This window comes from Falco biarmicus, chromosome 4, assembly GCF_023638135.1.
Source record: "Falco biarmicus isolate bFalBia1 chromosome 4, bFalBia1.pri, whole genome shotgun sequence".
NCBI lineage: Eukaryota > Metazoa > Chordata > Aves > Falconiformes > Falconidae > Falco > Falco biarmicus.
The window spans coordinates 86885581-86910632 of NC_079291.1; the positions used below are offsets into that span (position 1 = coordinate 86885581).

A 25052-nucleotide genomic window follows, 5' to 3' on the forward strand; every position below is an offset into this window, starting at 1 on the left:
CCAAGCTGCAGAGCACAGGACATACTTATAAACAATGAGTGGAAAATCCCTGTATTCCAGCCCATGTTCCCTGCCTGGCTTTGGATTTATCCAAGATCTGTTGAAATTGGAAGGCATTTTGCACCCGTTTCAGTGGGGCTTTGGGACAGGGGGAACCTGGAGATGTGTCTCCTTGTAAGCAGTTCTGTGGCCTGCTGGGTTACCCCAAGAGCGGCAGACACCTCCTAGCCTGCACAGAAGTTTCAAAGGCAGTTATTTAAAGGGTCATGCTCATCCCTGGCTGACAGGCTCTAACTCACTGATTGCAGTAGCTCAAGTGCCTGTATGTCACTGTTGTTGCACGTCTGGTCCTACATTTAATGATATTACAAAACTGCTCAAACTGTTAGTTGTCCTCATTCTTGCTTTTTCCTGTCTCGTTGCTCCACAGTGAGTGCTTTCCCATTGCTTTTTTGACTCTCCATCTGTTATGTTTGAGGGCAATACATACCCTGAAAATGAGAAGGCGATGAAGCTTCTGCCTGAGTCTCTAGACAGCCCACAGTCCCCCATAAGGATGGGCTTTCTCTCTTTCCATCTGGGACTGATTGTTTGCCTTAAAACTCAGTAGGAATATTTGATACGCGAGGTTCCCTTAGTGCTGTCATGGCTGGTGAGGTGGGAGCATATCCCTGCTCTTGTCTTGTGAGTAAAGCAGGATAGCGGGTGTTTGGGTAGATGCTGCTGAGGTTCTTTGAAGAAGGGATCATTAATTCATAACCCTGAAAAGTGAGTCACTCTATTTCCACCCTAACATGGGAGGAGGAGGGTGCGGAATCCCTTCTCTAGAGGAGAGATTGGTGAGCTTATCTGTATTGTTAGACATAGGGAACCTATAGAGGAGGGGAACTTTAGAGGTGCATGCATGTTATTAGACGTGAGATCATGCAAACTCAAGACATGAAATCCCAGGAAATATGGCAGTTTCTGCCATCGGTCATGGCAGTACTTGCTTTACATTATGTATGAGCATGGCATCATCTGAAGGCCCCAGCTGAGGTGGAGACCTTTTTGTGCTAGGCGCTGCACGGGCATCCAGAGATGCTTTCATCTTCAGGCTTTGTAGCCCGGATATGCTGTGCAGAGGGGGTAAACTAAAGAGACTTGTGCAGGGAGGAAGCAGAGAGCTCCAGTGGCTCGCCCAAGGTTGCAAGAGGGTGAGAGGCTGAACGGGGTTCAGATCTCACAGGGCCACACCCAGTGTGGTACCCAAAAGCTTTGTCTGCCCTCCTCCCCACCACCCATCCTCCCTGTGCCTTCTGCTCTCAGTGCTCTAAGAGCCACTGAAAGGAATAAAATGGTCCTGATGGCCAGTGCCAAACTTTGCGCTTGCTGGAACCCAGCTTTAAACTCGGCAGGTCTCCACGATGCAGCAGCACAACACTGCTTCACTCCTGCTGTTCTTGAGGCAACTCCAGCAACTCTGCTTAGCATCTCCTAAGGGATCTGGCATTTGCAAACAGCCAGGACAGTGCTTTCAAATGTGTGGAAAACATTCTCCAGATCCCTGTTTTTAAGATGGGCTTGGGTTTAATTTGGGAGTTTCTGTTTGTTTGGGTTTTTGTTGGGGTTTTGGGTTTTTTCTGTTTTAGACTGTAGCTTTGTCTTGAGAGTTTATACCTGAGCAGCGATTCCCTGGAGCGTGCTGCTGCTGTAATCTGTCTGCCTGACAATTGTCCGATAAAAAAACTGCAGCGAGCAGCTAGAAGTGCTGTGTCAGGTGGGGCTGAGCTGTCGGCCGTTAGCAGAGCAGCGGCCGAGGACAGCTTGAGCATCGCCTCTGCAGTGTTTAAAGTGTGAGGGTAGGACGCAACCGGCCCTGTGTGCAAGCAGCCTTGTGCTGGGGCTCACGGGGGAGGTGGGTATGCTCTTGGGCTGGGACTAAGGAGGCCCTGGGCAGGTCCCAGGTCACAGCTACATTGTGTGATCATGTTTTCCTCTGAGCCTCAGTTTCCCTTTCTATAAAGTGGAGGAATCGCAGTGGTCTCCTTTATAAAGAACTTGGAGATTTAGGACTTGTCACCCTCAGATAAGAGAGAACCGATTGCTAGAAACACCAAAGACATTTCACCTCCCCCAAAGTTGGAAATGTGAGCAGCAGGAGTGCAAAAGCCTGGCTGGAGCGGTGCTGTCTCGGCAGGGACTGGGAGCTCTGCACTGGCTGATTGCAGGCATCTGCGGGGCTTTTCTGAGGTGCCCTTCACTGGTGGTTGGCTCTTGTCCTGCAAAAAAGGATTTGGGTTGTGTCTTAGTAAACTGTTTTTGGCCTGTCTCTTCTCACTGCAGATGTCCTGTCTGTTTAGCCCTTGGACTCTGCTGCTGGCAGTGAGAGTACCAAGACGTAACTTGGACGGAAAGAGGTCTCTTAATCATGATCCTTCCTGAGTAGCTTATTCCTGGAGTGCAGGGTTCCCATCTCCTTGGGAGGGCTGGGACAGACCTTTCAGCTGCAAGGATGAAGGGACAGCTTGGGAGGAGAGCTCAGTGCCCTGCTGAACCCTTGTCTTCCCTGATGGAAACTTCTGCTGAAGCCAGAAGCATCTCCATGTGGTGGCAGAGAGGGTGTGCAGCTCCTTCCTATGGGTGCCTTGGCGCCGGAGGAGACTCTTTGAGAGCATCTTGTCAATTCACTGGGACAACAGTGTAATTTTGTACCCCGGAGCCAGCATCAGGTTTCAACAGAGGTTAAAGAACACAAACTCCATGTGTTTCTGAAGATTACTATTGTGTAATACTTGACTTTGCAAACTTGAACTTTGTAAAAAACTGTGTAAACAATGGAGGAAGAGAAATGAGCCCATCTGCTGACTTCTGGGGGAGAGGGTTTCTCTTTCTGGGTGATGATCCAGACTTTGCTGTTGTTTCTGAGCAGAAACTGGGAGTGAGATCCAGATTCAAAAACATGTTACTTGAAGTAAGGTTTCTTTTCATGGTTTCCTTGTCCTCATAGTTCAGGCTGTGCTGGAAAGAACTCCTTTAATGCAAATACAACTAAATCAAATGTGGCGCTTTTGCTTTGTGCTAAGACCTAGCCCTTGCTTTTGTGTTTGGCAGTACAGCCCAGGGTTTTTGAATTAAATAGCAAAACTCCCACCGAATTCATTGTAAGAACAGGACAAGGCCTGTGCTCATCATGCTTTTGAATATGAGGCAGCCTTAAGTTGTGGGGTGCAGGGAAGTTTAGACTTTGCTTTCCTTGGCTGGAAGTGCCAGGAAGCACTGCACAGCCTGCCCAGAACAGGGGCTCCCTCGGAGGGATCCCTTTCTGCCACCCTTGCTGATGGTGAGGGGCTGCTGAGCTTCCAGGGCACCTCGTCTTTCATCTGGCAGTGGGTAGTCCTGGGGGGAGGAAGGCAGTCACAACCCTTCGTGCTAAAGCACAGCCCCAGGTGACTGAATGGGATGTTTCTATCGTGTGCTGAGAAGGTGGTCTGAGCTGCAAAGTCGTGAGTGAACAAGCTCCCTGCTGGGCTGTGGAGTCCAGGCCAGCTCAGCTTGAGCTTCACAGTTAATGGGATAAGGGTTTTACTGGTATAGCTTTACACCCAGAGTCCTCTTCTGCCCTCTGTGCACTCAGCTCCCTGGCAGGCTGAAAGATCACCCTTGTGTCTGTGGCCTCAGCTGAAATCCCTCTGCCTGCCATGACGCGGTCCGCTCTGGGTTCCTCCTTGCTGTGTCGCGTGGAAGGGGTTCCCTTTCAGCGCCTGGCTTCCTAATCACTGCTCTGCAAAGTGTTTTGGGAAGCAACAGGCAACTTGCTTTCTGAACTACACTTGAACTGGGGACAGAGAGAGGACAGACACGGAGCCTGTGCAGGGTTCTTCTCCGCTGAGACTGTCAGTCACAACTGGCACATACTCTCATTTTGAAAAGACTGATGCGTACGTGGCTGGTGGGATGGTATCCTTGAGAAGTCTCATTTGCTGTTAAAACAGTCGTATACTTGTAAAAGCAGCTAATGATTATGGGTATTCCAGTCTTCAGGCAATTAAGGAGTTATTTTAAAAGAGAATTGTATTTTTATAAATGCTGAACACTCATCCAGGAATGATTTGATGGAACCGGACTTTGTCCTTGCCACTTGCTTCTGAAAATCCAGGTTTATGTGAGTCTGGGTAAATACTTGGACATAATGCTACACGAGAGTGTTCTCTGAGCCCCGGAAAATACGTACACAGAACCTGACTCTCTGCCTGTCTTCTTCCACAGAGCAAACTTCCCATGACTAACAAATGCTGGCCTAGATTATGAGCTCAAACAAGAACGCTCGCTACAATCGTTTCTCCAGTGGCACAACAAACATCACTACTTCCGAAAACACTAACGGGGTAAGGATCAATGTTGTTGGCAGAGCACAGGGGCTAGGGCTGCTTCTTCTGTTCTCATCCTTTCTTTTGGGGAAATGGAGATGCCTGCTGAAAATGTTATTTTCTGCTATTGAAAATTAAAATATTCACAGATAAAAGCTGGAAATATGTACGTACATTTTTTCACCACTTCAGGAAAGGTAGCAAGCCTTTGGGCTGTGCTGCAGTGATACGCGCTGACCTTCATTTTGTCAATATTTCAGACAAGAATGGAAACAACTTTTGGGCCAGCCTACTCTGCTGTGACTACCATCACAAAGGGTGAGTGTATTTCATGCACAGAGCTTCTCCCCAAAGCACTGTGTGTGATTCCTACCAGTTTTTTGTTATTGTTGCTGCTCTTTTACAAATCATAAGGCTTTTGGGAGAATCATTGTGTTCATTATAGACAGGTGCCGAGGTGTTGTTTTTAGTATTACGCAGCCCAAGTGTTATTTAATCATGGCATCTGATCACCAGACATGATGGAAATGAGCATGCACAGAACTTTTCTCCCATTACACAGAGTTAACGGTACCACTGGGAAGCCCTAGCTGTAACTGGGATAGAACAACAGGGTTTGATACAACAAAGCCCAGTACCAAACCTTATTTATCTCTGTGACTCCTCATGCAATCATTACCAGTGCTGAAAATTGTGTCTTCACTCCCTGCCTGCCTGAGTCACTCTGGATGCTTTGGTAAAACCCCCGTGGCCATTTTTAGCTCAGACAGGAGGGCATGCAAGTGTGTACCTCATTTAAAATTCTTGCGTTTTGTTCCTCAAAGCGCAGCAGGTGAGGAGTCTGAGCCCTGACATGTGGTGTGAATGTGGGAAGAGGTCTGGTTTCATTTTGGAATATAAATATCCTTACCTTTTAGTAAAGACAAACGGTGGCATTTGACACTGATTTAGATAAGGAAATGAACGTTGGCCCAAGGAAAATGTTTGGATTATATTTGTCCAGGACTCTAGATTTTTTGGACTCCTTAATATTTACATTCAAAATTTGATGTAAAGTCATGTGTAATATGATAAAGATATGATAAAGTAATATGATCTTTATACAAATATCATGTTTAATTTAGCATGCTTCCCTTGCATGACCAGAATATCCAGACCTCCCTTGATCGAAGCAATTTTTGTTGGTGACCGAGATATGTGGGAGTATAAGGTTTCCTTTTAATAATATTTTTAACCTGTGGACCTGGTACAATATTATCTGTGCTCTTTTCTGGGTAAGCAGCCTTCAAAGGGCCGCATGCATTTCAGCAAGCTATCAGAGATCAAGATTGTTCTGTCTGCACTGTTATGTCCAGGTCATGGAGTTGGGGAATCCCTAGTCTTTTCCATTTCTGAGGAACACTTAAAGCTACAGAGACTGACCCATAGCTGGAAATGTTACCGAGGAGCCTAAATGCTTGCCTTTTTTTTTTTTTTTTTTTTGGCTTTAAAGCTGACGGGACCAATACTTTTAAACAGCATCGTCGGACACCATCCTCCTCCAGCACCCTCACCTATTCCCCACGAGATGAGGATGATGGCATGGTAGGTGCTGCTGCTGACTGGCTTAGCTGATTATATGACAAATGAGAGAAGTCTGGTGCTCCTCTGGACTTCTCTGCCTCCCTTATCATTCCGATGCACTTTGTTCTGTCGGAGGCAGATGGCAGATGTCTGCACTGGAGGCAGGACCAGCCTCAGTGTTTCCTGGCTGGCCTGGTGGTTGGTGCAGTGGGGAAGCAGAGGCTACTTCTGACCTGGGGTGTTAGGCTGGTATGCTGGTGCTTATTTTCAAACTGTTTGAGAATGGTATGTGGTTACAAAACCCAGGAGCTACACAAATCCTGCAGGCCTACTTTTGAGGGTGTACCCTGTGCTCTGGGTCTCCTGAGCTTGGGAGAAAGCAGAGCTACTGCCAGCAATGTCTGGGGCTGTGGCTGAGGCCGGTCAGTCTCGATCAGGGCGTGTTGGATGGACCATCCAGCAGCACAGCTGGCCCTGCAGTTATAACCAGAAAATCCATTCCTATTTCTGCCTCCAGATGGGGCTTCTGACCACAGGGAGCAGGTTTGAAATCTGCGGAGTGGGATGTCAGACACTACAGACTATGCTTGGCTCCTGGGGATTACATCATCGGGGTCTTCTCACACAAACCATTCCCACGTTTCACAGTATCTTTGCAGAAAAGCACTTCTCAATTTTGTATCCAGCGTTCTCATTCATCACACTCACTTCAGAGTAACTTCTTTCTTGGGGGAATTTAGTGGTCCAACAGGCCTCAGGGTTAGCTGCTTAAAGAGAAATTAAATTGGCTAAATCAATTAAATAAAGAACAGCAAAGCAAACCTCAGTGAATGGATGGATATCTCTGAGGTCTTGACCTTCCCCTGTCCCTAATGCTCCAGCCACATCTCATAACTGCAAGCTCCTTTTTAGATTTAAGCATGTTAGTAGTACACTTCAAATTAAGTAAGCATTTGTAGGCTTTGTCAGGTTACAAGACCTGGCTTCCAAGCCAGGGATAAATGGATCACTGCTGCTGCTGAAGTTGGGCACTGGCAGAGACTGAGGTCAGCAACAGTATAGAGCTACAACAGTTCTTAAAATAAATTTGACACCAGATTGCAAAGAGCTTTATTGTCAGCATCCTATAAAGTTCCTTCTGTTGCTCAGAGATCTTGCTGTGTTTTATGTGAGCATGTGTTTTTTGTTTTGTTTTTCAAAAAGTCCTTTGAACATTTGCCTCATGTCCTTGGCAAAAGCAACTCTCCATCACATCACTGACCCCATGGTGCTGGGCCACTGTTCCAGGAAGCCCTTGGCTGTCAGCACTGATCCTGTGGGCTCAGTACTGTGCTCACTGCACCCTTTTTACAAGCTGTGCAGTTCTCACAGAGCATAGGTGAAGATTTTTTCAGAGGAGTTGGGGGTGCTGGGGACATTATATTTAGCCATGCCTGATGGAAAAGCTCCCTAACTCCTTTGAAAACTCCAGTGTCATGAACTGAGGTGTGCAGCCAAGAATAGGAGAGATCTTTTCTAGGACCGAGCCTCAGTCCTCTTGGACAGTCTCAGCTCACCTTCCCTGAAGTGCTAAATATTCTTAAGCAACAATAGCAAGAGGTTTAATGAGCGGTTCAGGAAGCAGCCTGCAGTGTGAGGTACTAACAAACCAGAAGTACCACAGCCCTGCTCTGCCTGCTGCTCCAGACAAACTCTCACTAACCCTTTTAGGAAGCTTCCTTTGCTTTGTCGAGAAATAGTCTGGGATTTCCCTTCCTCATTGCTAAGTCTTCCCTTCTCCAGAAGCTGCCAAGGGCTTGTCAACCATCAGAGACAGCTGGAGACGAGTCAGAGCTCTCCTGTGACCTCTGCCACCCTTTTTTCTTTCTTTTTAAAACTTCTGTTAATGAAACCAAAAGCAGAGGAGCATGTGCTGTGTGCAAGGCAGGGTTATTGAGCAGCTGCTGTCATCTTTCCTGAAAACAGTGTCACGAGTTCCCAGCCTCATTATGCCTATAGGGAGCAAAAATGAGGGCTGTACTAGAGCCTTCATGTAAAGGCTGCTTTTGTAGCTGACGTGATGGGAACTGCAGCTAAAGATTACAGCTGAATATTGGGGCAAATGTATATTAATGGATGGAGAGCTGACTGGCTGTCCAGTCTCAGTTGTTTACAGGGAGCTTCACCTCTGAACCAGAGGTTTGACTGTGTTACTGGCCAGCCGCAAGCTATCCATTTTCCATCAGAAGATGTTTGAGCACTCCATCTGTGGGCTCTTTGAAGGTAAACTTGATGTTCAGTGCAGAAGTAGCCCTGGCACAGCTGTGGAGAGGTGGGACCCTTCTGACAGATCCTCCCAAATCCACGCCTGGCCAAAGCAGTGCCACTTGTGCCACCTTGCCCCTGAACTCTGCAAGCCTTGAACTGCAAACCCAGCAGCACGGCCTGGTGCTCCTTGGCTTTGGGGCGTATGGGTTCCCCACCCCAGCCTGGGCAGATGCCCTTAGTGGGGGTCCTGTGTTCTTCGCTCCCTATTTGCTGTGCAACAGCACCCTGCAGTCAGATCCTTGTGCTGGCTGCTCTACATGTGACTGTGCTGCAAAGCTCAGTCTAAATAGCCAGGTTAGGAGTGGGAAGCGGTGCAGTGGCTGACCCTGTGGAGCTGAGGGTTCTCTAGTTTCAGCCTTGTTTACTTGGCAGAAGCAAAGGCTGCAGATGCGTAGAGAGGGAGCACACACCTTTGCCATTCAGCGTTATCTCTGCAGCAGGAGTGACCTTTCTCAGCACATCAACTTCTCTCCTGCGTAGTTAACACCGGCATTGGCCCACCCAGGATGCAGAGTCCACAGTGTTGCACAGGCCTAGCAAAGCTGTCTCACACCCCTGCCTCCTGGCACTGCTCTTGGGCTGTGGTGTCCTGTCCCGTCCGTCCTTCCTCGTTGTCCCCCCCCCGCCATCAGTGATTGGCACAGGGTGTTGCTTTTGATAAAACTGCCTCCATGCAGAGCCTGCCTTTGCTGCCTTGATCTCTGTGTCACCTCCAGAATGGGGACTATGCACAGTCATTCTTGTTATTTTAGTAACTTCTGTTACTAGTGGAGGAAAATAATAAAATTAATGGATACACATAAATTTGATTTACCTCGTTAGAATCATTCCTGCTCAAGGTTTACATATTTAGCCAATAAATATGCTGTCTTTAAGGAAAAGAGCTTTATGCTTTGCCTTCTAAGCAGATGCAGCATTTCTGAGCTCCTAAGATCCCAGTATCATAAAAATTAAGAAGCAGAGCAGTGTGAAGAACCAGCAGGATCCTGGTCTGTTCCTCTTCTGCAGCCCAGCAAGGACTGCACTCAGACTGCAGTATAGTTTGTCTCTGGGGAAGGCAGCAGTCTCTGGACCTCATCTTGCATCTTTCATTGCTGAATTTCCTGATTGCCCCACTGGTCTCCTGCATTGCTTTTGTCAGTCCTTGGGTCTGATGTCACATGCTTTCACCCAGGGCAAGCACACAAAATGCAGCTCGGGAGGTTCAGGTTGAATGTGAGAGAAAAAATGTTTTGCTCACAAGGAGATGCAGGACAGGAGCCCGTGGCGGTGGAGTCTCGCCCACACAGCTTTCCCCATTCCAGCTGGGCAGTGCCAGGGCTGACCTGATCCAGGGCCAGGGAGAGTCCCTCTTCGAGCAGGCAGTGGGACCAGTGATTTCCAGCACTCCTTCCAGCCAGTGCTTCTAGGAGTTTGTGACTGATGTAGGCTACAGTCAAGCCACATATAGGTGTGATACGTACAGGCGCAGGCAGCTTGGGCATTGGTCATCTCTTGTTGCTAAGTGTCTGAAGCTTATGGCTTATTCTTCCACTTCTTTGTCAGCCCATCCATTCGGCTCATTCAAAACTTTTATTGTGTCTCTCTGCACTCTTCCCAGTCTGCCAGCAGCATCCCTTCCAGAGCAACCCAGCAGTGGCTGCGCTACCAGCCGTGCTGGACCCCCAAACCCAGTCACCCCATGGTCTGAAGGGTCTCCGGTTTCACTTTGACAATGAATTGCATCTTGGCTATGTGCTGCTGGTTGATATTCCACCCTTAGAGATGTGGTGCTGGTTAATATTCCAGCAGCAGCATTCCCTCAAAGCCAATCCCAAGGCTGCTGTAACCAGTGGGATTTTTCTTGATTGGCACACACGATGTCCACTGAGCTCTCCCCTCCCCAGCAGGAAGCGACAAAGCCGGTCTGTTACTGAATTGAATAGAAGGAAGTCTCCACACTTACGCAAAGAAATTTGGCAGAAGTTAGATAGCGAGTGAAACAACAAGTGCTGCTACAGAGATTATAGAAATTGCAGAAGCTGGTAGCTGTCTCTGGGGGAGATTTACAAAGCTTTCTATGAAGGATTAATTCTTCCAAATCATTGCATTGCGGGTGCGCACGGTAAGTGTACAAACGAATGCACCTTTGAGAAGATTACGTGTTTGGAATTTAGATGTCGACTTGGTTTAGTAAGTTAAACCTGAATGATGCCTGTCCTGTCTCTGGGCATGGTGCAGTGTTCCCAGCTGCTGGGAAGGGCATGCAGCAGTGAGACGCACTACTTCTGGGGGCCACTCAATGCAGCTTGGCAGAGTGGATGAACAAATGGAGCAGCTGAGTTTTGTGAAGAGGGGGGGACTGAACTTGAAGTCTCTGTACATAGGGTTTTGGAGTGGGAGGGAATTATTTGTGATAATTCCGGTTTTTATCTCTTTGAAGCCTCCGATCAGCACCCCACGCCGCTCTGACTCTGCTATCTCCGTCCGTTCATTGCACTCTGAGTCCAACATGTCCTTGCGCTCGACGTTCTCACTCCATGAGGAAGAGGAGGAGCCAGTAGGTATTTGGGATTGTCTGAAGGAGCAGTATTAGGAAGTTCAGTGTCAAAAGAGAAACTTAGTGGACGCTTGTGAGTACATAGAGCTATCATGGGCAGATTTTTCGTGATGTCTGGCAACTAAAACCCTGGCTGTCAGGACTCGTGGTTTTAATTTTGCTTCCAGCACCAACTTCTGTGAGTTACTTTGCTTTGTTGTGTACCATATCCCTATCTGTAAAGAGGGGTCAATGTGTGGCTTTTCTGCTGCAAGGCTTTGCAAAGTTGTGTGTGATTCCCTGGCTCTGCTGCAGAGCTGTAGGGGGTTGCAAGTCTTTAGACTGGTGGTCTAGCCCCAGGCAGCAAGACTAATACAATTCCCCACTGATAAAGAGCCCTATCCTGCATTTAGGGCTGTGTGGCACCCCACTGACTTGACTGTAAGCCCCAGGAGGGTGCAAGGAATTGTCCACATGTGACTGTTTTTGGGGGAGGACACTTTTAAGCTGAGCTTAGCTTGTGACCCAGTAACTAACACCAGACTGGATGCATAAAAGGTCAGGTGGCATTTTGCCACAGATCTGGGATAAAAGTGTGTGTTTCATATTTGAGAACCCAGGGGGTTGTGTTTGCATTTCTGAGAGCAGCACAGGATGAAAAGACAGATTGAACTGCAGTGATTGATTTGAAATGCTCTGAAATGTGAAGCCCTGCTCTGGTGTGGAGAGGAGAGCTGTGCTGCTCCAGGAGGACGTGCTCAGAACCCGCATTCTGGCAGTCTTAGTTGGTAAACAAAACTGGAGAGATGGGCCCATTGTGGCAGAAACAATGTTGTTTCTGCTTCATAAGAGAATGAAAGAGCCCTTCCTTGAAGATGTTTCAGAAATGCAAAAGGGCAAGCTGGTTTAAAATTCACTTAAACTTCAGGCTTAGTACAGGGGACATTTTTGACAATACATTGTTCGGTGCAACCAAGTACCAGACAGAGCAGCTCACACAGTTCTGGTTACTCACGTCACTCTGGCAAAGCAGTTGGTCTGTCCCTTTCGCTGTTGAGTCCTGATCCTGCCCGATGCTGGTGGCCCCCAGTCTGTGATGAGCTGAGAGTCTCTGGCCATTCCCAAGTTCATTCTTCCCCTGCCTCTTACATACTGGAGGTCAGCAGGTCCATACTGAAGTTTATTTTGAGATAATGAAATCCTTAGCGTGCCCTGTGCCCAGGCTCCCCAGGGCTCACTGCTGAAAAGCTGTTTTGTTCCTTCTGCAGAGCTGGAAGCTCTTGCATTTGGACTAATCCCTGTGCTTTCTCTGTCCCTTTCTCTCCTCCTTTTCAGGAGCCACTGGTGTTTGCTGAACAACCGTCCGTGAAGCTGTGCTGCCAACTGTGCTGTAGTGTGTTTAAGGATCCAGTCATCACAACCTGTGGGGTAAGGCAATACCCTTCCAAATATCGAGTGTGGGCTCCACAGATGTCCCACGTGAGCTATAGCCAGGCCCTGACTCTCCCCAGTGACTGTCAGCCTGAGCGAGGGAAGACAAGGCAGCCCGTGCGCGGGGAAGCCAGGCTGGTGTAGGAACAGAGGCGCTGGACGTGTTACATTTCCCCACAAGGCAGCTCTGAACCAGTCTGCAGTGGGGTGTGTGGGCACTCTGCAGTTAGCCAGAGAAGCCTGGGGCTTGCTTAAAATTCTGCGCTGTTTCCCAGGAGAGCTGTCCTGGCCATGTTCGGTCGGTCTCCTTGGTGTGGCTTCAGTAAGGTCTAAGGCTCCTCGTTCCCTGTCCTGAAGGGCTCTGCAGAGTGCTGCTGCCTCCTGGGCGCCCTGGGAACAGTTGCTCTTCCATTGTGAAGAAAGTTTCTTATAAAACAAGAATGGCTTGAAGCTTCATTTAGTTAATGCTTGCAAAGGGATTTGAGATCCTCTAATGAAAGGCAGAGACTATTATGAATGTTCTTCTGTATTCCATTTTACTGGGATTTAATAGAAACAGTATATTATTCCTGCTTCTGTGCTACATGTGAAGAAAGATGGCTTCGTGACGGGCTCTCTAATGCTTCTGACTTGCTTCTGATTACTAGGATGGAGCTGTAGCAAGAAAAGCAGAGAGCAGGATTGTTTATTGCAGTGAGGGTGCTATCCCCAAAGGTGCTGGAAGCTGGTGTGGTTTCGCTGCACCATTTCAGTAAGCAGCTCTTCATGGAGACACTGAGATTTACTGGTTAAGATGGGAAAAAAAAAATCTGCAGGAAGCAGACTGGCTTCATTTGCAGTCCTGGTTTGGCAGCTCTGGAGAGAGCACGGTGCAGCTGTGCAGGGCAGGAAAAGGCCGTGTGAGCAGGGCAGCAGATAACAGCTCTGAAGGGTGACTTGCAGCCTCTCCAGCGCTGCTGCCAAGCACTGGCCCTGTGGCAGGGGAACGTGGCTGAGGAGGCTCTAGAGAACCCACGAGGCAAGTTCAGGATCAGCAAAATGCTGCAGCCTTTGTTCCTTTCTGTATTTTCATTAGCATGTTAAATTGTATTTGCTACTTTTATCAAGTTAAATTCTTACTATACATTTCTGTTGTAAGAATCAAGGGATAGACAGCTGTTTAAAGTGACAAAAATTACAGTGCGTTTAATGGGCTTACAAACCAGCTGTCTCATCCACCTGACAGCAGGACAGCTTCGACTGTGTTAGAAGAGCTATGGAGGGATATAGGTGGTGGGCTGACTGGCCAAGCACAGGGAGAGGCCAGGCTTCCCCTTGCTTTTCCCCTTGAGGAATTCTCAGGGAAATGAGAGGAATGACATGGACTAAAGTGGAGGGTGAAGCAGAGAAGCCCCATGCAGAGTTGGAAGGTGGGAATATCGGAGTGTTGCAGAACATGTCCATGGCTTTGGCTTGCACCCTGATCGTGGCCTGAGCCTGAACAGGGCAGAACCCTCAAAGCTTCAAATGACGTGCTTAATACTTTTCAGGAGCAGGACCCGACAGGACCCATGTTGCACTTTTAGCTGCCTGAGCAAGCAGCTGGTTTTTGCCCTGTGGTGCAGACTCAAGAGCATGCTGAGCTATAAAGCAGCAGAACAGCTGCTGAGGCCCCTGAGCCACAGGCTTTGGTATCTCCCACCTTTCTCATCATTAGCCACAGGGAATAATTTGTCCAATATTGTTTACGCTGACACTGCTGTTCCTCTTTGTCTCCACAGCACACATTTTGCAGAAGATGTGCCTTAACATCTGGTGAGTACAGAACTACACTTGTGTGATGCAGCCAAAACGCTTGTTATTTTCTGGTTTGTTTGCCTTCGCTTAACAAGAAACCCGCAGAAAGATCTCTGAAGGTCTTAAAACAAGCTGCTGGTCACAGGCTGCCACTGCAGCAGTGAAGGGCTGGGGCATGGGTGGCTCTGCAGCTCCGAGCTCTGATGGTAAACGCTGTAGCATGGGCACTGGAGGGCTGGGCCTGGCTCTTGGGCACAGGATGTTCTCAAATCCTGGAATATGCAATGGATAATCCCAGGATAATACATGTCTCGCCCAGAGCTGACCCATTGATTTCAGACAGAAAGCTTTCTGTGGCTGCCTGTCTAAGGAATAGGGGGCTGTGTTTGGCAAAGACCCATCAAACCCCTCCTCCCCCATCCCGTCAGTGCCAGCTCTCTGGCCGCTGGCTGAGCCTGTGCACAGCAGCACACAGAGCTGCTTTAGCTCACCCAGCTCTTCCAGAAACCTGATGGAGCCCAAGCGCCTGGCTGCTGGCCTGGCCTAACCAGCTCCTGCTTGGTTTAGACTTTGCACTACAAAAAGGACTTTATTCAGCATGAGCCTGTGCCCCTTTTGGAAAGCCGTTCAGCACAAAGCCAGGCCATTTGTATTACCAGAACAGCGAGCCCTGAGGAGGTTCCCTAGGGAGTCCAGCAAAACAGCAGCTCTTCCTGCTTTAAGATGTTCATCTTCCACATGTGAGGTGTTCCTCTGCTTTGCATGCTAATCCCCCATAACCATGTTGTGCTGTATCTATCCCAACCAACAGATTTGTATCAAAAGGCTTTGCAGTTGCAATTCTGAGTTGCTCAGTTTTGCTCCTACCCTCAGAGCTCCTGTCTTTGCTTTGCTGCAGCATCCCTGGGCTGCAGCACCCTGCCAGCAGCAGAGGAGCTGGGCCCCAGACCTGAGGGGGGAATAGGTTATGTATGGGGCATCTGCTAGGCTGCGGTCACTGCCTGTGAATACTCTCAGGCTCCAATAAGCACAAGGTAGTCTCAATTAGCGTGGCCTTCTTTGATTGGCAGCTAGCTCAAATTATCATGGATTAACATAAACTAACTTTTCACCAAGCCCCAAAACAAATCAGAGATAGCACTTGCGGACCTTTTGTGAATGAATATTCATGGCTGGGTCCATTGCCACCCATCTGGGAGTTGGCCATCTCGGCCAGAGAATGCAAAAGAATAAAATCTCCACGCAGAGGCTCTTGGAAATGCTCCTGCAGTGTCTCAGTTCTTGCTGACACTCTCTTTTGCTTCCCTACCTGGCAGAGAAGTGCCCCGTGGACAATGCCAAACTGACCGTAGTAGTTAACAACATTGCGGTGGCTGAGCAGATCGGGGAGCTCTTCATTCACTGCAAGTATGGCTGCCGGCCTGCAGCCAGCAGCAAGCCCGCTGCCTTCGAGGTGGACCCCCGTGGATGTCCGTTTACAATTAAACTGAGTGCCAGGAAGTAAGTGGCTTGTTAGCAGCGTGCAGCCTCTCCAGGGAAAGGGCTCCACCACCAGCAATCTGCTGTTGTATTTGAGCTGCCCTGCGGCTCCTGGGGACAGTGCAGGTCCTGCCAGCAGTCCTCTTCTGGGGCGTGCAGGGCTGTGGGAATGAGCAGGGTGACTGGAAGGGACAATTCTTACCGCTGGGTCTCAGTCTTAGGGTGGTGGCAGATGGGACTGGTCTCAGGGAAAGGATGCTGTTCTCTGCCTGCAGCTTACCTGGGTGTCTCAGCATTGGGCCAGAGGATACACTGTGAAAGCAGCCACCTGCCCAACTGGGTTGAAAAACTGTGGCTACGGTCAAGCAGAGACCTTGGGATTCTTTTGTAAGAGGAGTTATCCTAAATGTATCCCAGGAATCTGAAATCTTATCTCCCTCCCCATCCTAAATGCATTCACTGTATCACGTGACTATTGCCTGTGGCTGATAGCTGCCTGAAGGCTCAGCCGATCAGCTACAGCAGATATTCCCTGCGTAAATGTGGCTTATTATTGTTCTCAATTTACTGGCCAAATGAGAATTCAAAGCTGTAATTGCAGTCTTAGAACAGGAGGCTTTCGATCACCTGACAGTCTCACAGGGCTGGTTTGCTCCTTTCCTGACGGATCTGTGTTGTTTTCATTAATTTTTGCTTATCGCTGATTTTCCCTCCTTTTGCTTCTCTCCATGGGCAGAGATCATGAAAGCAGCTGTGATTACAGGCCAGTTCGCTGCCCCAATAACCCAAACTGCCCACCTCTCCTGAAAATGAACCTGGAGGCACATCTGAAAGAGTGCGAGCACATAAAGTGTCCCCACTCCAAATACGGGTAAGGAGCTGATGCTTTTCAGTGAGAAGGGTGTACTGAGCTCATTTCTGAGCTGCTTTTTGGTTACTTCAGCCTTGAGATAGCCCCCTGGACTCTGAGCAGCTCTACCCTGTCCTGTGCACTGGCCTGAGACTGAAAGGAGGCTTGCAGGGCTTGCAGAAGGCAGCCCCCAAGCCTCATGTTGAGAACAGGCAGGTCACACTGCCCAGCTGTAAGCCCTGCTGTCCGCCGAGGAGGAGGGTGAGGTGTGTAGGCAGAAGAAACAGCTGGAGGAGAGTCAGAGCAGTGGATGTGGCCAGGGCCATGCAGGGAGGAGGATGAGTACAAGAATAATTCGAGCACCATGGCAGTGACTTTCAGACCAGTCCTTCTCCCAGGGCAAGGGAAGTGCTGATCAGCCTGAGAGGGTTGGTTGTCACCCGAGCAGGAGTGCAGCCCGGGCTGGGGGTTCCCTGCAGGATGCACAGCTAAGGTTACTGTTCCAGGGGGAGATGTCCTGGCAGAAGCAGAGCAAGGCAAGTCCTGACAGAGCAGCCCTGACTCCTTGCCGTGCTGCAGGCCCAAGGCAGTGTCTGCTGAGGTCAGCTGCAGTTTTTTTCCATTAGTTTTGCTAGTTCTTAGATTGGGCTCCTGGTGAGCGCATGAACTGACGCCACAATCTGTCTCTTGCCCAAGATCTGCTTTTCCTTGCAACTAGCTAGACAGACAGACAGTCAGACAGACAATTCAGTTTGGGGCCAGTGCCCTGGCCTGAAGAATGGGAGCTGCTTGGCCACCTGTGTTGCCCTGCAAGTTGCCTGCACCCAGCGGGATGGTGAATTGCACTGCCACTGCTCCTGTTAGGAGGAGCAGAGCAGCTGGGGGCCCACGCAGTCCTCAGACTTCCCTCTGAGGAGCTAGCTGAGCAAGGAGGTCTCCAGTGTGAGCCCTGCTTCAGCCAGTGTTTGCCTTCCCTTGTAGGTGTACATTCATAGGAAATCAAGACACTTATGAGACCCACTTGGAAACGTGCAAGTTTGAGGGTCTGAAGGAATTCCTGCAGCAGACAGATGATCGCTTCCATGAGATGCAGGTGGCGATGGCCCAGAAGGACCAAGAAATTGCCTTCCTGCGCTCCATGCTGGGGAAGCTCTCAGAGAAAATTGACCAGCTGGAGAAGAACCTGGAGCTTAAATTTGGTGAGTCTGCACCAGGCAAGCGCTGTGGTCAGAGCTCTACGGACAGGGCAGCTCTCTGTTAGGCTGGCGCATTACAGGATTCATTCCAGTTTTTAAACTGGTGCTGAGTAGGTTTCAGGAGGTTCAGATATTCCTTACAGAGGAACAAATAGGGGTTCCATTGACTTCTCTGCTGCCAGAACATCACGGGACCTTAATCCTGCAGTCACCATTCACATTGCAAGTCCTGTGACTTATTTCTGTGAAGTCCATGGGCACAGGCCCCACTAATAATCAGCAAGTTGAGTAGCCAACAATGCAGCCGTCCTGGAGCGAGCATGCTTCTTGGACACCATTGCTGTGCCTAGCCCTGTCCTGCCTCCAAAATTTGCTGGGTCTTCAGCATCCAAGTACAATTTGCATTTGAGTAGCAGTCACCCTCCTGCTTTTCCCTGCTGATAACAACAGTGTGTTCTGCTCCCGCCTCGCCTGGTTCAGAGGCTGGGTGGCAGTGGGTGATCTCTGTTTGCTCCCCTGGATGCTGTCGCTGACTCTGCGTGACTATGGGCCTGTCCATCTCTCATAGATGTGCTGGACGAGAACCAGAGCAAGCTGAGTGAGGACCTGATGGAATTCCGCAGGGATGCCTCCATGCTGAATGTGAGGAGGGGGCTGGGCCCTGGGGCGGAGTAAGGGATCGCGTGCAGTTGGCTGGCTCCACTACTAGTTAGGTTTCTCCTGCAGTGGGGGAAGTCTTTGTGGTTCCCTCCTGCTTGCTGGCACGGCTCACCCGAGGTTTGGTTTGTGTTTGTCTGGGTGAAGGTTTCCCCTTGGCTGAGTTAAAGGCAGCTCAGTGAGCACGTTCTGGTCACTGCATCTGGGCTGCCTTTTTAACTGGTTCTGCTGCCTTTTCTCAGCCTCTTGCTGGTCTGGAAATGTATTAAGAGAGGAAAGGACCCCTGCAGCAAGGAGAGAGCCCTCTGCTCCAAAGCCTGAGCACTCCTGTACCTTTTATACAGGGACAATATGCCCTTCTCCGTGCCTGCAAAGGAAGTGGGAAGATAAGCAGATCCCTGCTAACAAGCTGGGAGTGAGAGCTGTCTCATGATTTTGGACATTATTCAAGCACTGATGCTGGATAGGCATTCCTCCCTAGTTCAGGCAGACTGCATCCCACTGCTTGTACCTGGTTTCCCTAAGCATCCCCATGGATGCAGTAGGGACTGGACTGTGGAAGGACACTACAAAAAGACCTTCCAGTTCTTCTCCAGCAAGGTGGGCTTCAAAAGCCCAGCTGAGCAAGCAGTCCCCATAACCGATTTGATTATTTTTAGCAGTCTGGTGAATGGCAGAGCAAGGACAGTATATTCTGAAAGGTATTTCTGTGCCTGCCTGAATGTTGAAGAGTTGAGTGCAGGTGTGAGTTGCTGTCAGAGCCCTGTGGTCTCTGGAGGGAGGTGACTGAGGGGTGTAAGCATAGAGTCCTAGAGCAGGGGACTCCTGATGGGAGCATGAGTCAGCTGCGGAGGGAGGGCCTTCACAGGGAGTCAAGACCTGTCCAAAGGCAGGGGTGGTTTTAGCAGTGGAGGGGGCAGTCTTAAAACCCTGCCCAGAAGGCAGGCTGGTCTTGATGGCTCCGCAGCTCATGCAGTTTGTTCTGTTTTTCAGGATGAGCTCTCCCACATTAATGCTCGGCTCAACATGGGCATCCTTGGATGTGAGTATGCATGTGCTTTTTTCCTCTCAGGCTGGGTTTGGGGTGATGTCCCAATGAGCCCTTTTAGGTGAGGTCACAGATACGCAAAGTAACAGTTGTCTTTGGGTGCAGCAGTAATTTGTTCACAGGGCCAGCGCTGCTGCAGGAAGAAAATACTGGTGGGAGAGTTTGCCAGAAGCACTGGCTGAAGGGGAACTCACAGCGCTGCAGGGTTATTAGCTGCTGGGGAGGGATGTCAGATGGGCTCTGCATCTCTGGCCTCCCTAAGTCCAGCCTGGGAACTGCATTAGGGAGATGAGTCCCGAAGCTCGAAGCGTTAAGTCAATGAGCGTGGGTGGGACACAAAATCTTCCAGCCAGACTGGGAGGGTCTCACAGTTCCTTCTGGCCTGCAACAACGTGAAGCGCAAGGAGCACCTGCCAGGCCAGTGCAGGGAGCTGTGTCCCCTCCGAACTCAGCGTGACATGGCGCAGCACTGTTCTCCCACCTCTCACCTGCCCTCTTGTTTCTGTAGCCTATGATCCTCAGCAGATCTTCAAGTGCAAGGGGACCTTTGTGGGACACCAGGGCCCTGTCTGGTGTTTGTGCGTTTACTCCATAGGAGACTTGCTCTTCAGTGGCTCTTCAGACAAAACCATTAAGGTAAGAGCTTGCCTCTTCTGTATATCTTCTGCATTTGAAAATGTGCTTCAGGTGGGACAGAAGTGGAGTTGCAGTTTGGGGGTGGGGGGATGTCACTTCCCAAAGAATCTTAAATGATTCTTTGCAATTATAGCTGGGCAAAATTCTCTGTAAGGAAATGTTATGTGATAGTGAGATTGAGAAAGAAACAGTGGTTTTTGCAAAGCCCTGATTAGAATCTCCTTCCTGCTGCTGGTGGTTTTGCTTTATATGGTGTTTAGGGCATTCAAACCTATTTGGCTTCTGATTTTATTTTCCCTTGTTATAAAAAGCCATCTTAGAAAAAAAATATTTTTCCCTGATCAGATGTGTCCTTTTTCCATTTTATGGCGTGTTTGTTTTTCTTTGTCCTGTTTTCAGTAACTCGAACTGACAGCACTGCTCCATTGCAACCTAAACAACAGTTCCCAGTGTCACCGCACTGGCTGCTGGTGGCTGCTGGCTGGGCTGGGGAGCCACGTGGGCTACCACAACTAGCCCTGCCGGGAGCAGAGCTTTGGTTTAGTCTTTGAGTCTTTGGTCTTTGAGCGACAGCAAGAGCCACGCAGAAGAAAATGGGCATTGCTGTACTTTATTGAAAGAAAACAGCTCTCTCCCCTGTCCTGGGTCCTCTGGGCACCATGTTCCTGTGTTCCCTCTTGAGAGAGTGGTGTGTGCCCAGTGGGGAAAACCTTTGCAGTGGCAGAGGAGGCTGTGCTGTGCCATTGGAGCCCTAGGGCAGGGTGTGAATTGCTAAAGGAGGAGTCTGAGAGCTCCTTTCTCCGAATCCCTGTGTTCTGCTGGCCTGGGCTGTGAAAGGCAGAGCTGGAGAGGGCTGAAGCGTGCTGCTTTGCTGTCCAGTGTCTCATTAACTTCAACCTGACCCTTTGCAGTAAATTTCCTTTCCTAGACAAGCTTATCTCTGTCTGGGAGCCCGGAAGGCAGGTGCCCAGGTGACAGCCTGTTTCCTTGTTTCGGTGCTTTTGTGGCTTTGCTGACATCCTGGCCGGGACCCCAGCTGCTCTGTCTGCCGGCGTGTGACCCTTTGCTGACTTGTGTTTCCTGTTAGGTGTGGGATACCTGTACTACATACAAGTGCCAAAAGACCTTGGAGGGTCATGATGGAATTGTACTGGCTCTCTGCATCCAGGGGTGAGTGGAGAGGGGCGCCTGACCCTGCAGGAGAGCAGGGGGAGAGCACTGGGGCTCCTGAGCGTGTCCTTCTGATTCCCATCCTTGGTCCTCGACATGCCAAGGTTGTGCATGAGAGGCACATCTCGCCTCTTTTTGCTCTTGAAAAATCGACAAAGCGAGTATCTCTTTGGCCTCCTCTGCTGTCCTGGCTTCCTTCCCCCGTCACCAGCAGGGTGCCTGGCCTCCTGCTCAAAGGACCAATCCAGCCTGGCCTCCCCACGAGACCTGGGCTCCGCTCCAGGCGTTGGTGTATTTAGTCTTGGCCCAGCGAGGCCGTGGGAGTGCAGCTCCTCGCCCAGCACGGTGCCTGGGAACGAGCTGGGACCCTGCATGCGTTGCTCTCCCTTGCTGACCTCCTTTTGTTTTCTGGTGACATTACAGGAACAAGCTGTACAGCGGCTCTGCTGACTGCACCATAATTGTGAGTACCCAGGACCCCTGCTCTGCTTCGCAGTTGGGATGTGAGATCTACCGGCCAGCCTCAGGCTGGTGTAGAGCAGGGACCTGCATCCCTTTTTCTATAAGGCTCTTCAGCTGCCAGTGGCGTAAGACTGATAACCCGTGTGTACTTTACCCACTGCCTTCAGCCAAGTCTCTCATGGGTTGGATTTGGGTGTTCCCTGCAGGCTGGATTTCCCGCTCCTGCTCCAGTGTGGTGAGCAGGAGGCTGGTGCTTGGCGCTGGGGCAGGGTGGTCAGTCCTGATCAGGCCAGGATAGTGGCTCGTACAAAAGGGCCTGTGTTTTTACCTGTGTGCGATTGCCTGCCTCCAGAGGCAAAGAGGAAGGGCTTTGGTACAATGCCCTCATGGGCACTCTTCTCCTCCTTTGCAGGTCTGGGATATTCAAAACCTGCAGAAAGTGAACACGATCCGAGCACATGACAATCCTGTTTGCACTTTGGTTTCCTCGCACAACATGCTGTTCAGCGGCTCTCTCAAAGCTATCAAGGTAGAGCTCTGGGGTGACTCCTCTCGGTCTGGTTGGGGACCAGTTGTTAGCAGCAGTATCCAAACAAGAAGAAAAGCGGCATTTTGGTCTGTAGGTGACCTTGTTACTATGCTTTTCTGAGCTCTACAGAAGAAGCACAGCTACACAGAGCAGCCAGTGCTGCAGAGGTTTAGCCCGTGCTCTGTGCCGAAACCAAAAGATGTTCTGGGATTTTGTTTCTACTAACTGTGAAAACCTGAGACTGCAAGTGGAGTATCATGGCAGTTCCTGAGTATGTGTGTCCTTGGGCCTCCAACAGACCTACTCAGACCATTTGGAATTGGTCTGGGGTCCAGAATTGGCTGGGAATTCAGGCTGCCTGTTTTGAAACCCCCTCCAAAGGTTCTTGAATCTGCATCCTGTACCTAAAGCATGCAGAAATCAGGGAACAGCTTTGCAAGTTGCCCTTTAGAGCCTTGGCTAGATTCCCTTGCTTCTGCTTCCAGCTCCTGGTGAGAGGCTTATGGGACCGTCCATCTGTAAGAGGGTGCATGCTCTTTTCTTTATCTGGGGCCTGGAGTGGTTCAGTTATCTAGAGGAGCACTCAGGGCTGGAAGAGCAAGGAGATGGCACTAAGCAGAAGAAGAACTTGGGGCCTTTTGTTTTTGTTGTCTTCAGCCACCTTCTGCCAGATGAGCCAAGCAGGCCAGCAGTGCTGCTTGGAGTGGTGAGTTCAGATGGGTGAGCTCTGTCAGTCCCTGCGTGCTGGGGGTTTTGGCCACGGTTTCCTGGGAGCTGTGGGAATGGAGCTTTCTGTGGGCAGGCTGGGAGTGGAAGTCCAGAGCAGTTCTTACTGTAGATCTGGTTTTAAGTTTGTCAAGCCTGTGGCTCTGCCAGGGATAATGCAGTCTCCAAGCTGGCTCTCCCAGGTCCCCAGGGAACATGTTTGTTAAGCATAGTTATTGTGTGTTTTATCTGCAAGTCAGTGGGTCCAGGCGATTCCCCCCCGGGGAGGAGAGCCAACCCAAGGTTCCCCATTGTGAGCTGTTAGGGCCTTGTGCTGGCTGGCTGGGCAGCACCTGGCCTCGAGCTAGAGGCTGACCTGTTCTGCCCCATCGCTGCCCGGTCCCACTGAGACTCTCCTGTCTGTCTGTGTTGGTGCTTTCCACAGGTCTGGGATATTGTAGGTACCGAGCTCAAACTGAAGAAGGAGCTGACAGGTCTCAATCACTGGGTGCGAGCGCTGGTGGCTTCTCAAAACTATCTCTACAGCGGATCTTACCAAACAATCAAGGTGGGACCCTGAGACTCGTGGCAATTGTAAACCATCAGCCTCTGTCTGTCTGTATTCTGCAGCATGGGTAGGTGGAGCAGGACAAAAGGTAGCTGCTAGGATGTGAAAGCACTGCTGTAGTGTTGCTGACACACTAGATTTTACTGTGCTGATTGCATCTTTGCAGGCACAAAGGCTGGGCTCTGCCTGGTCCTTGGGAGTGCAGCTGCTGGAGGATGCTCGCTAAGATAAAACGCGGCCTCGCAGCCGTGGCACCTCATGCTGCCTCCACAGCTGCCGCAGCGTTATCTGCGCTGACAGTGCTGCTGATAAGAGGAGAAGGTCACTGTCTGGCTGCAGAGTTACCATAAATCTCTATGTGGTTTCTAAAATGCCCTCATCTGTGTTGGCTCAGGCTTTGATGAATAGTTCACCTCTCAGCATCTGGGAGACACAAAGAGAATTTGAAGTTGCCCTCCTCAGTGTTAATAAATCCCTGATAATTTGTCTGCATCAGTTTTTAGTGCTATCAAGGACTGGGTTGTGTGTGCACATGTGTGTGCGTAGTCACACACAAAGGGTGTGACTTTTTCAGCCTGGAAGTTCAAAGCTGCGCAGCTTTGCTCAATCAGTAGTCAACATTTCTGGCTGGACAGATTTGTCCTTGAAGATGTGATCTGGGCACACAGGGAGCCAGGCTGACTCCATATGGGGCTGGAGAATTGCTTCAAGGGAGCTCCCTCCTGGAGAGGAGTCCTTGCACGGGTCTCATCTTGCCTTTGCTTCGGCATCTCTTTCAGATCTGGGACATCCGCAACTTGGAGTGTGTCCACGTGCTGCAGACGTCAGGAGGCAGCGTCTACTCCATCGCTGTGACAAACCACCACATTGTGTGTGGCACCTACGAGAACCTCATCCATGTAAGGGCTGTGGGGTTTGATGCATTTGTCGGCTTGAGGCAGGGGGCGAGGGGCAAGGAGGTGGGCACCTGGCTCTGCCTGTCCCCTTTATGGCAAACACGGAGCGTGGGTGCACAGCACCCACCCTAGAAGTGCGCATGGAGGTGGAAGCACCTCTTGGAGGAGAAGTTGGTGGCCTGCAGCCCAGTGCCATCTCCGAGCCCTGCGCTCCTCCCGCAGGTCTGGGATATAGAGACAAAGGAACAAGTCCGCACGCTGACCGGGCACGTGGGTACAGTCTATGCCCTCGCTGTCATCTCCACGCCGGATCAAACCAAAGTCTTCAGTGCATCGTATGACCGGTCTCTCAGGGTACGTGTCTGGGGCTGTGCAGCTGCATCTGTGTGTTTGTTAAAACACAGACAGCCTTGAGGGAAGGAAGGACAGGGGTTCCTCATCCCTGCATGCCACAGGGCCTCGTATTTAATTTCTGTCCCCGGGCTTGAACCCTGTGGCACGTGGCGTGGCACGCGGCATGCCCCCTTCCTTGCCAGTGCTCGGGGTTGTGCCAGAGCACCGTGCTGTCCACTTGGTTCACCCTCCCCTGTGCCCACAGGTGTGGAGCATGGACAACATGATCTGTACTCAGACGCTGCTGCGACACCAGGGTAGCGTCACCGCCCTCGCAGTCTCCAGGGGCCGCCTCTTCTCTGGCGCCGTGGACAGCACTGTAAAGGTCAGTTTCCTCAGGCTTCTCAACGTTGGTTTGGTCTCTTCCAGTACTAGAACTAGGGCATTAAAGGAGTTAGGAGGTGTCTTCAAAGAAACAAGAGGATGGTTCTCAATGGGTGGGAGGTTTAAATCCTGACAGAGGGTGTTGTGGATGTTGGAGGCCCAAAGGGAAGCTCCAAAGGGGGTGAAGAGAAACCC

The 25052-nt window shown here is 50.2% G+C and overlaps 1 protein-coding gene across 4 annotated transcripts in view; it reads left to right on the forward strand.

The window, feature by feature from the left end:
* The window catches only part of TRAF7 (TNF receptor associated factor 7), a 35976-nt gene that overhangs the window by 10067 nt on the left and 857 nt on the right, over positions 1-25052 (forward strand). For 2 of the 4 annotated variants that reach the window (XM_056336544.1, XM_056336545.1), the window contains exons 2-20: positions 4249-4367; positions 4610-4667; positions 5842-5933; positions 10642-10758; positions 12073-12165; positions 13929-13962; positions 15261-15444; positions 16160-16294; positions 17255-17472; positions 18038-18111; positions 19120-19168; positions 19683-19810; positions 20898-20980; positions 21404-21443; positions 21855-21971; positions 23122-23244; positions 24024-24143; positions 24363-24494; positions 24739-24858. In XM_056336544.1, the coding sequence (XP_056192519.1) occupies positions 4287-4367; positions 4610-4667; positions 5842-5933; positions 10642-10758; positions 12073-12165; positions 13929-13962; positions 15261-15444; positions 16160-16294; positions 17255-17472; positions 18038-18111; positions 19120-19168; positions 19683-19810; positions 20898-20980; positions 21404-21443; positions 21855-21971; positions 23122-23244; positions 24024-24143; positions 24363-24494; positions 24739-24858 (1998 nt within the window). In that variant the 5' untranslated portion in view covers positions 4249-4286. Of the gene's footprint in view, positions 1-4248; positions 4368-4609; positions 4668-5841; positions 5934-10022; positions 10324-10641; positions 10759-12072; positions 12166-13928; positions 13963-15260; positions 15445-16159; positions 16295-17254; positions 17473-18037; positions 18112-19119; positions 19169-19682; positions 19811-20897; positions 20981-21403; positions 21444-21854; positions 21972-23121; positions 23245-24023; positions 24144-24362; positions 24495-24738; positions 24859-25052 lie in introns of those variants that run through there. The other 2 variants (XM_056336547.1, XM_056336546.1) reach the window with 2 other exon arrangements.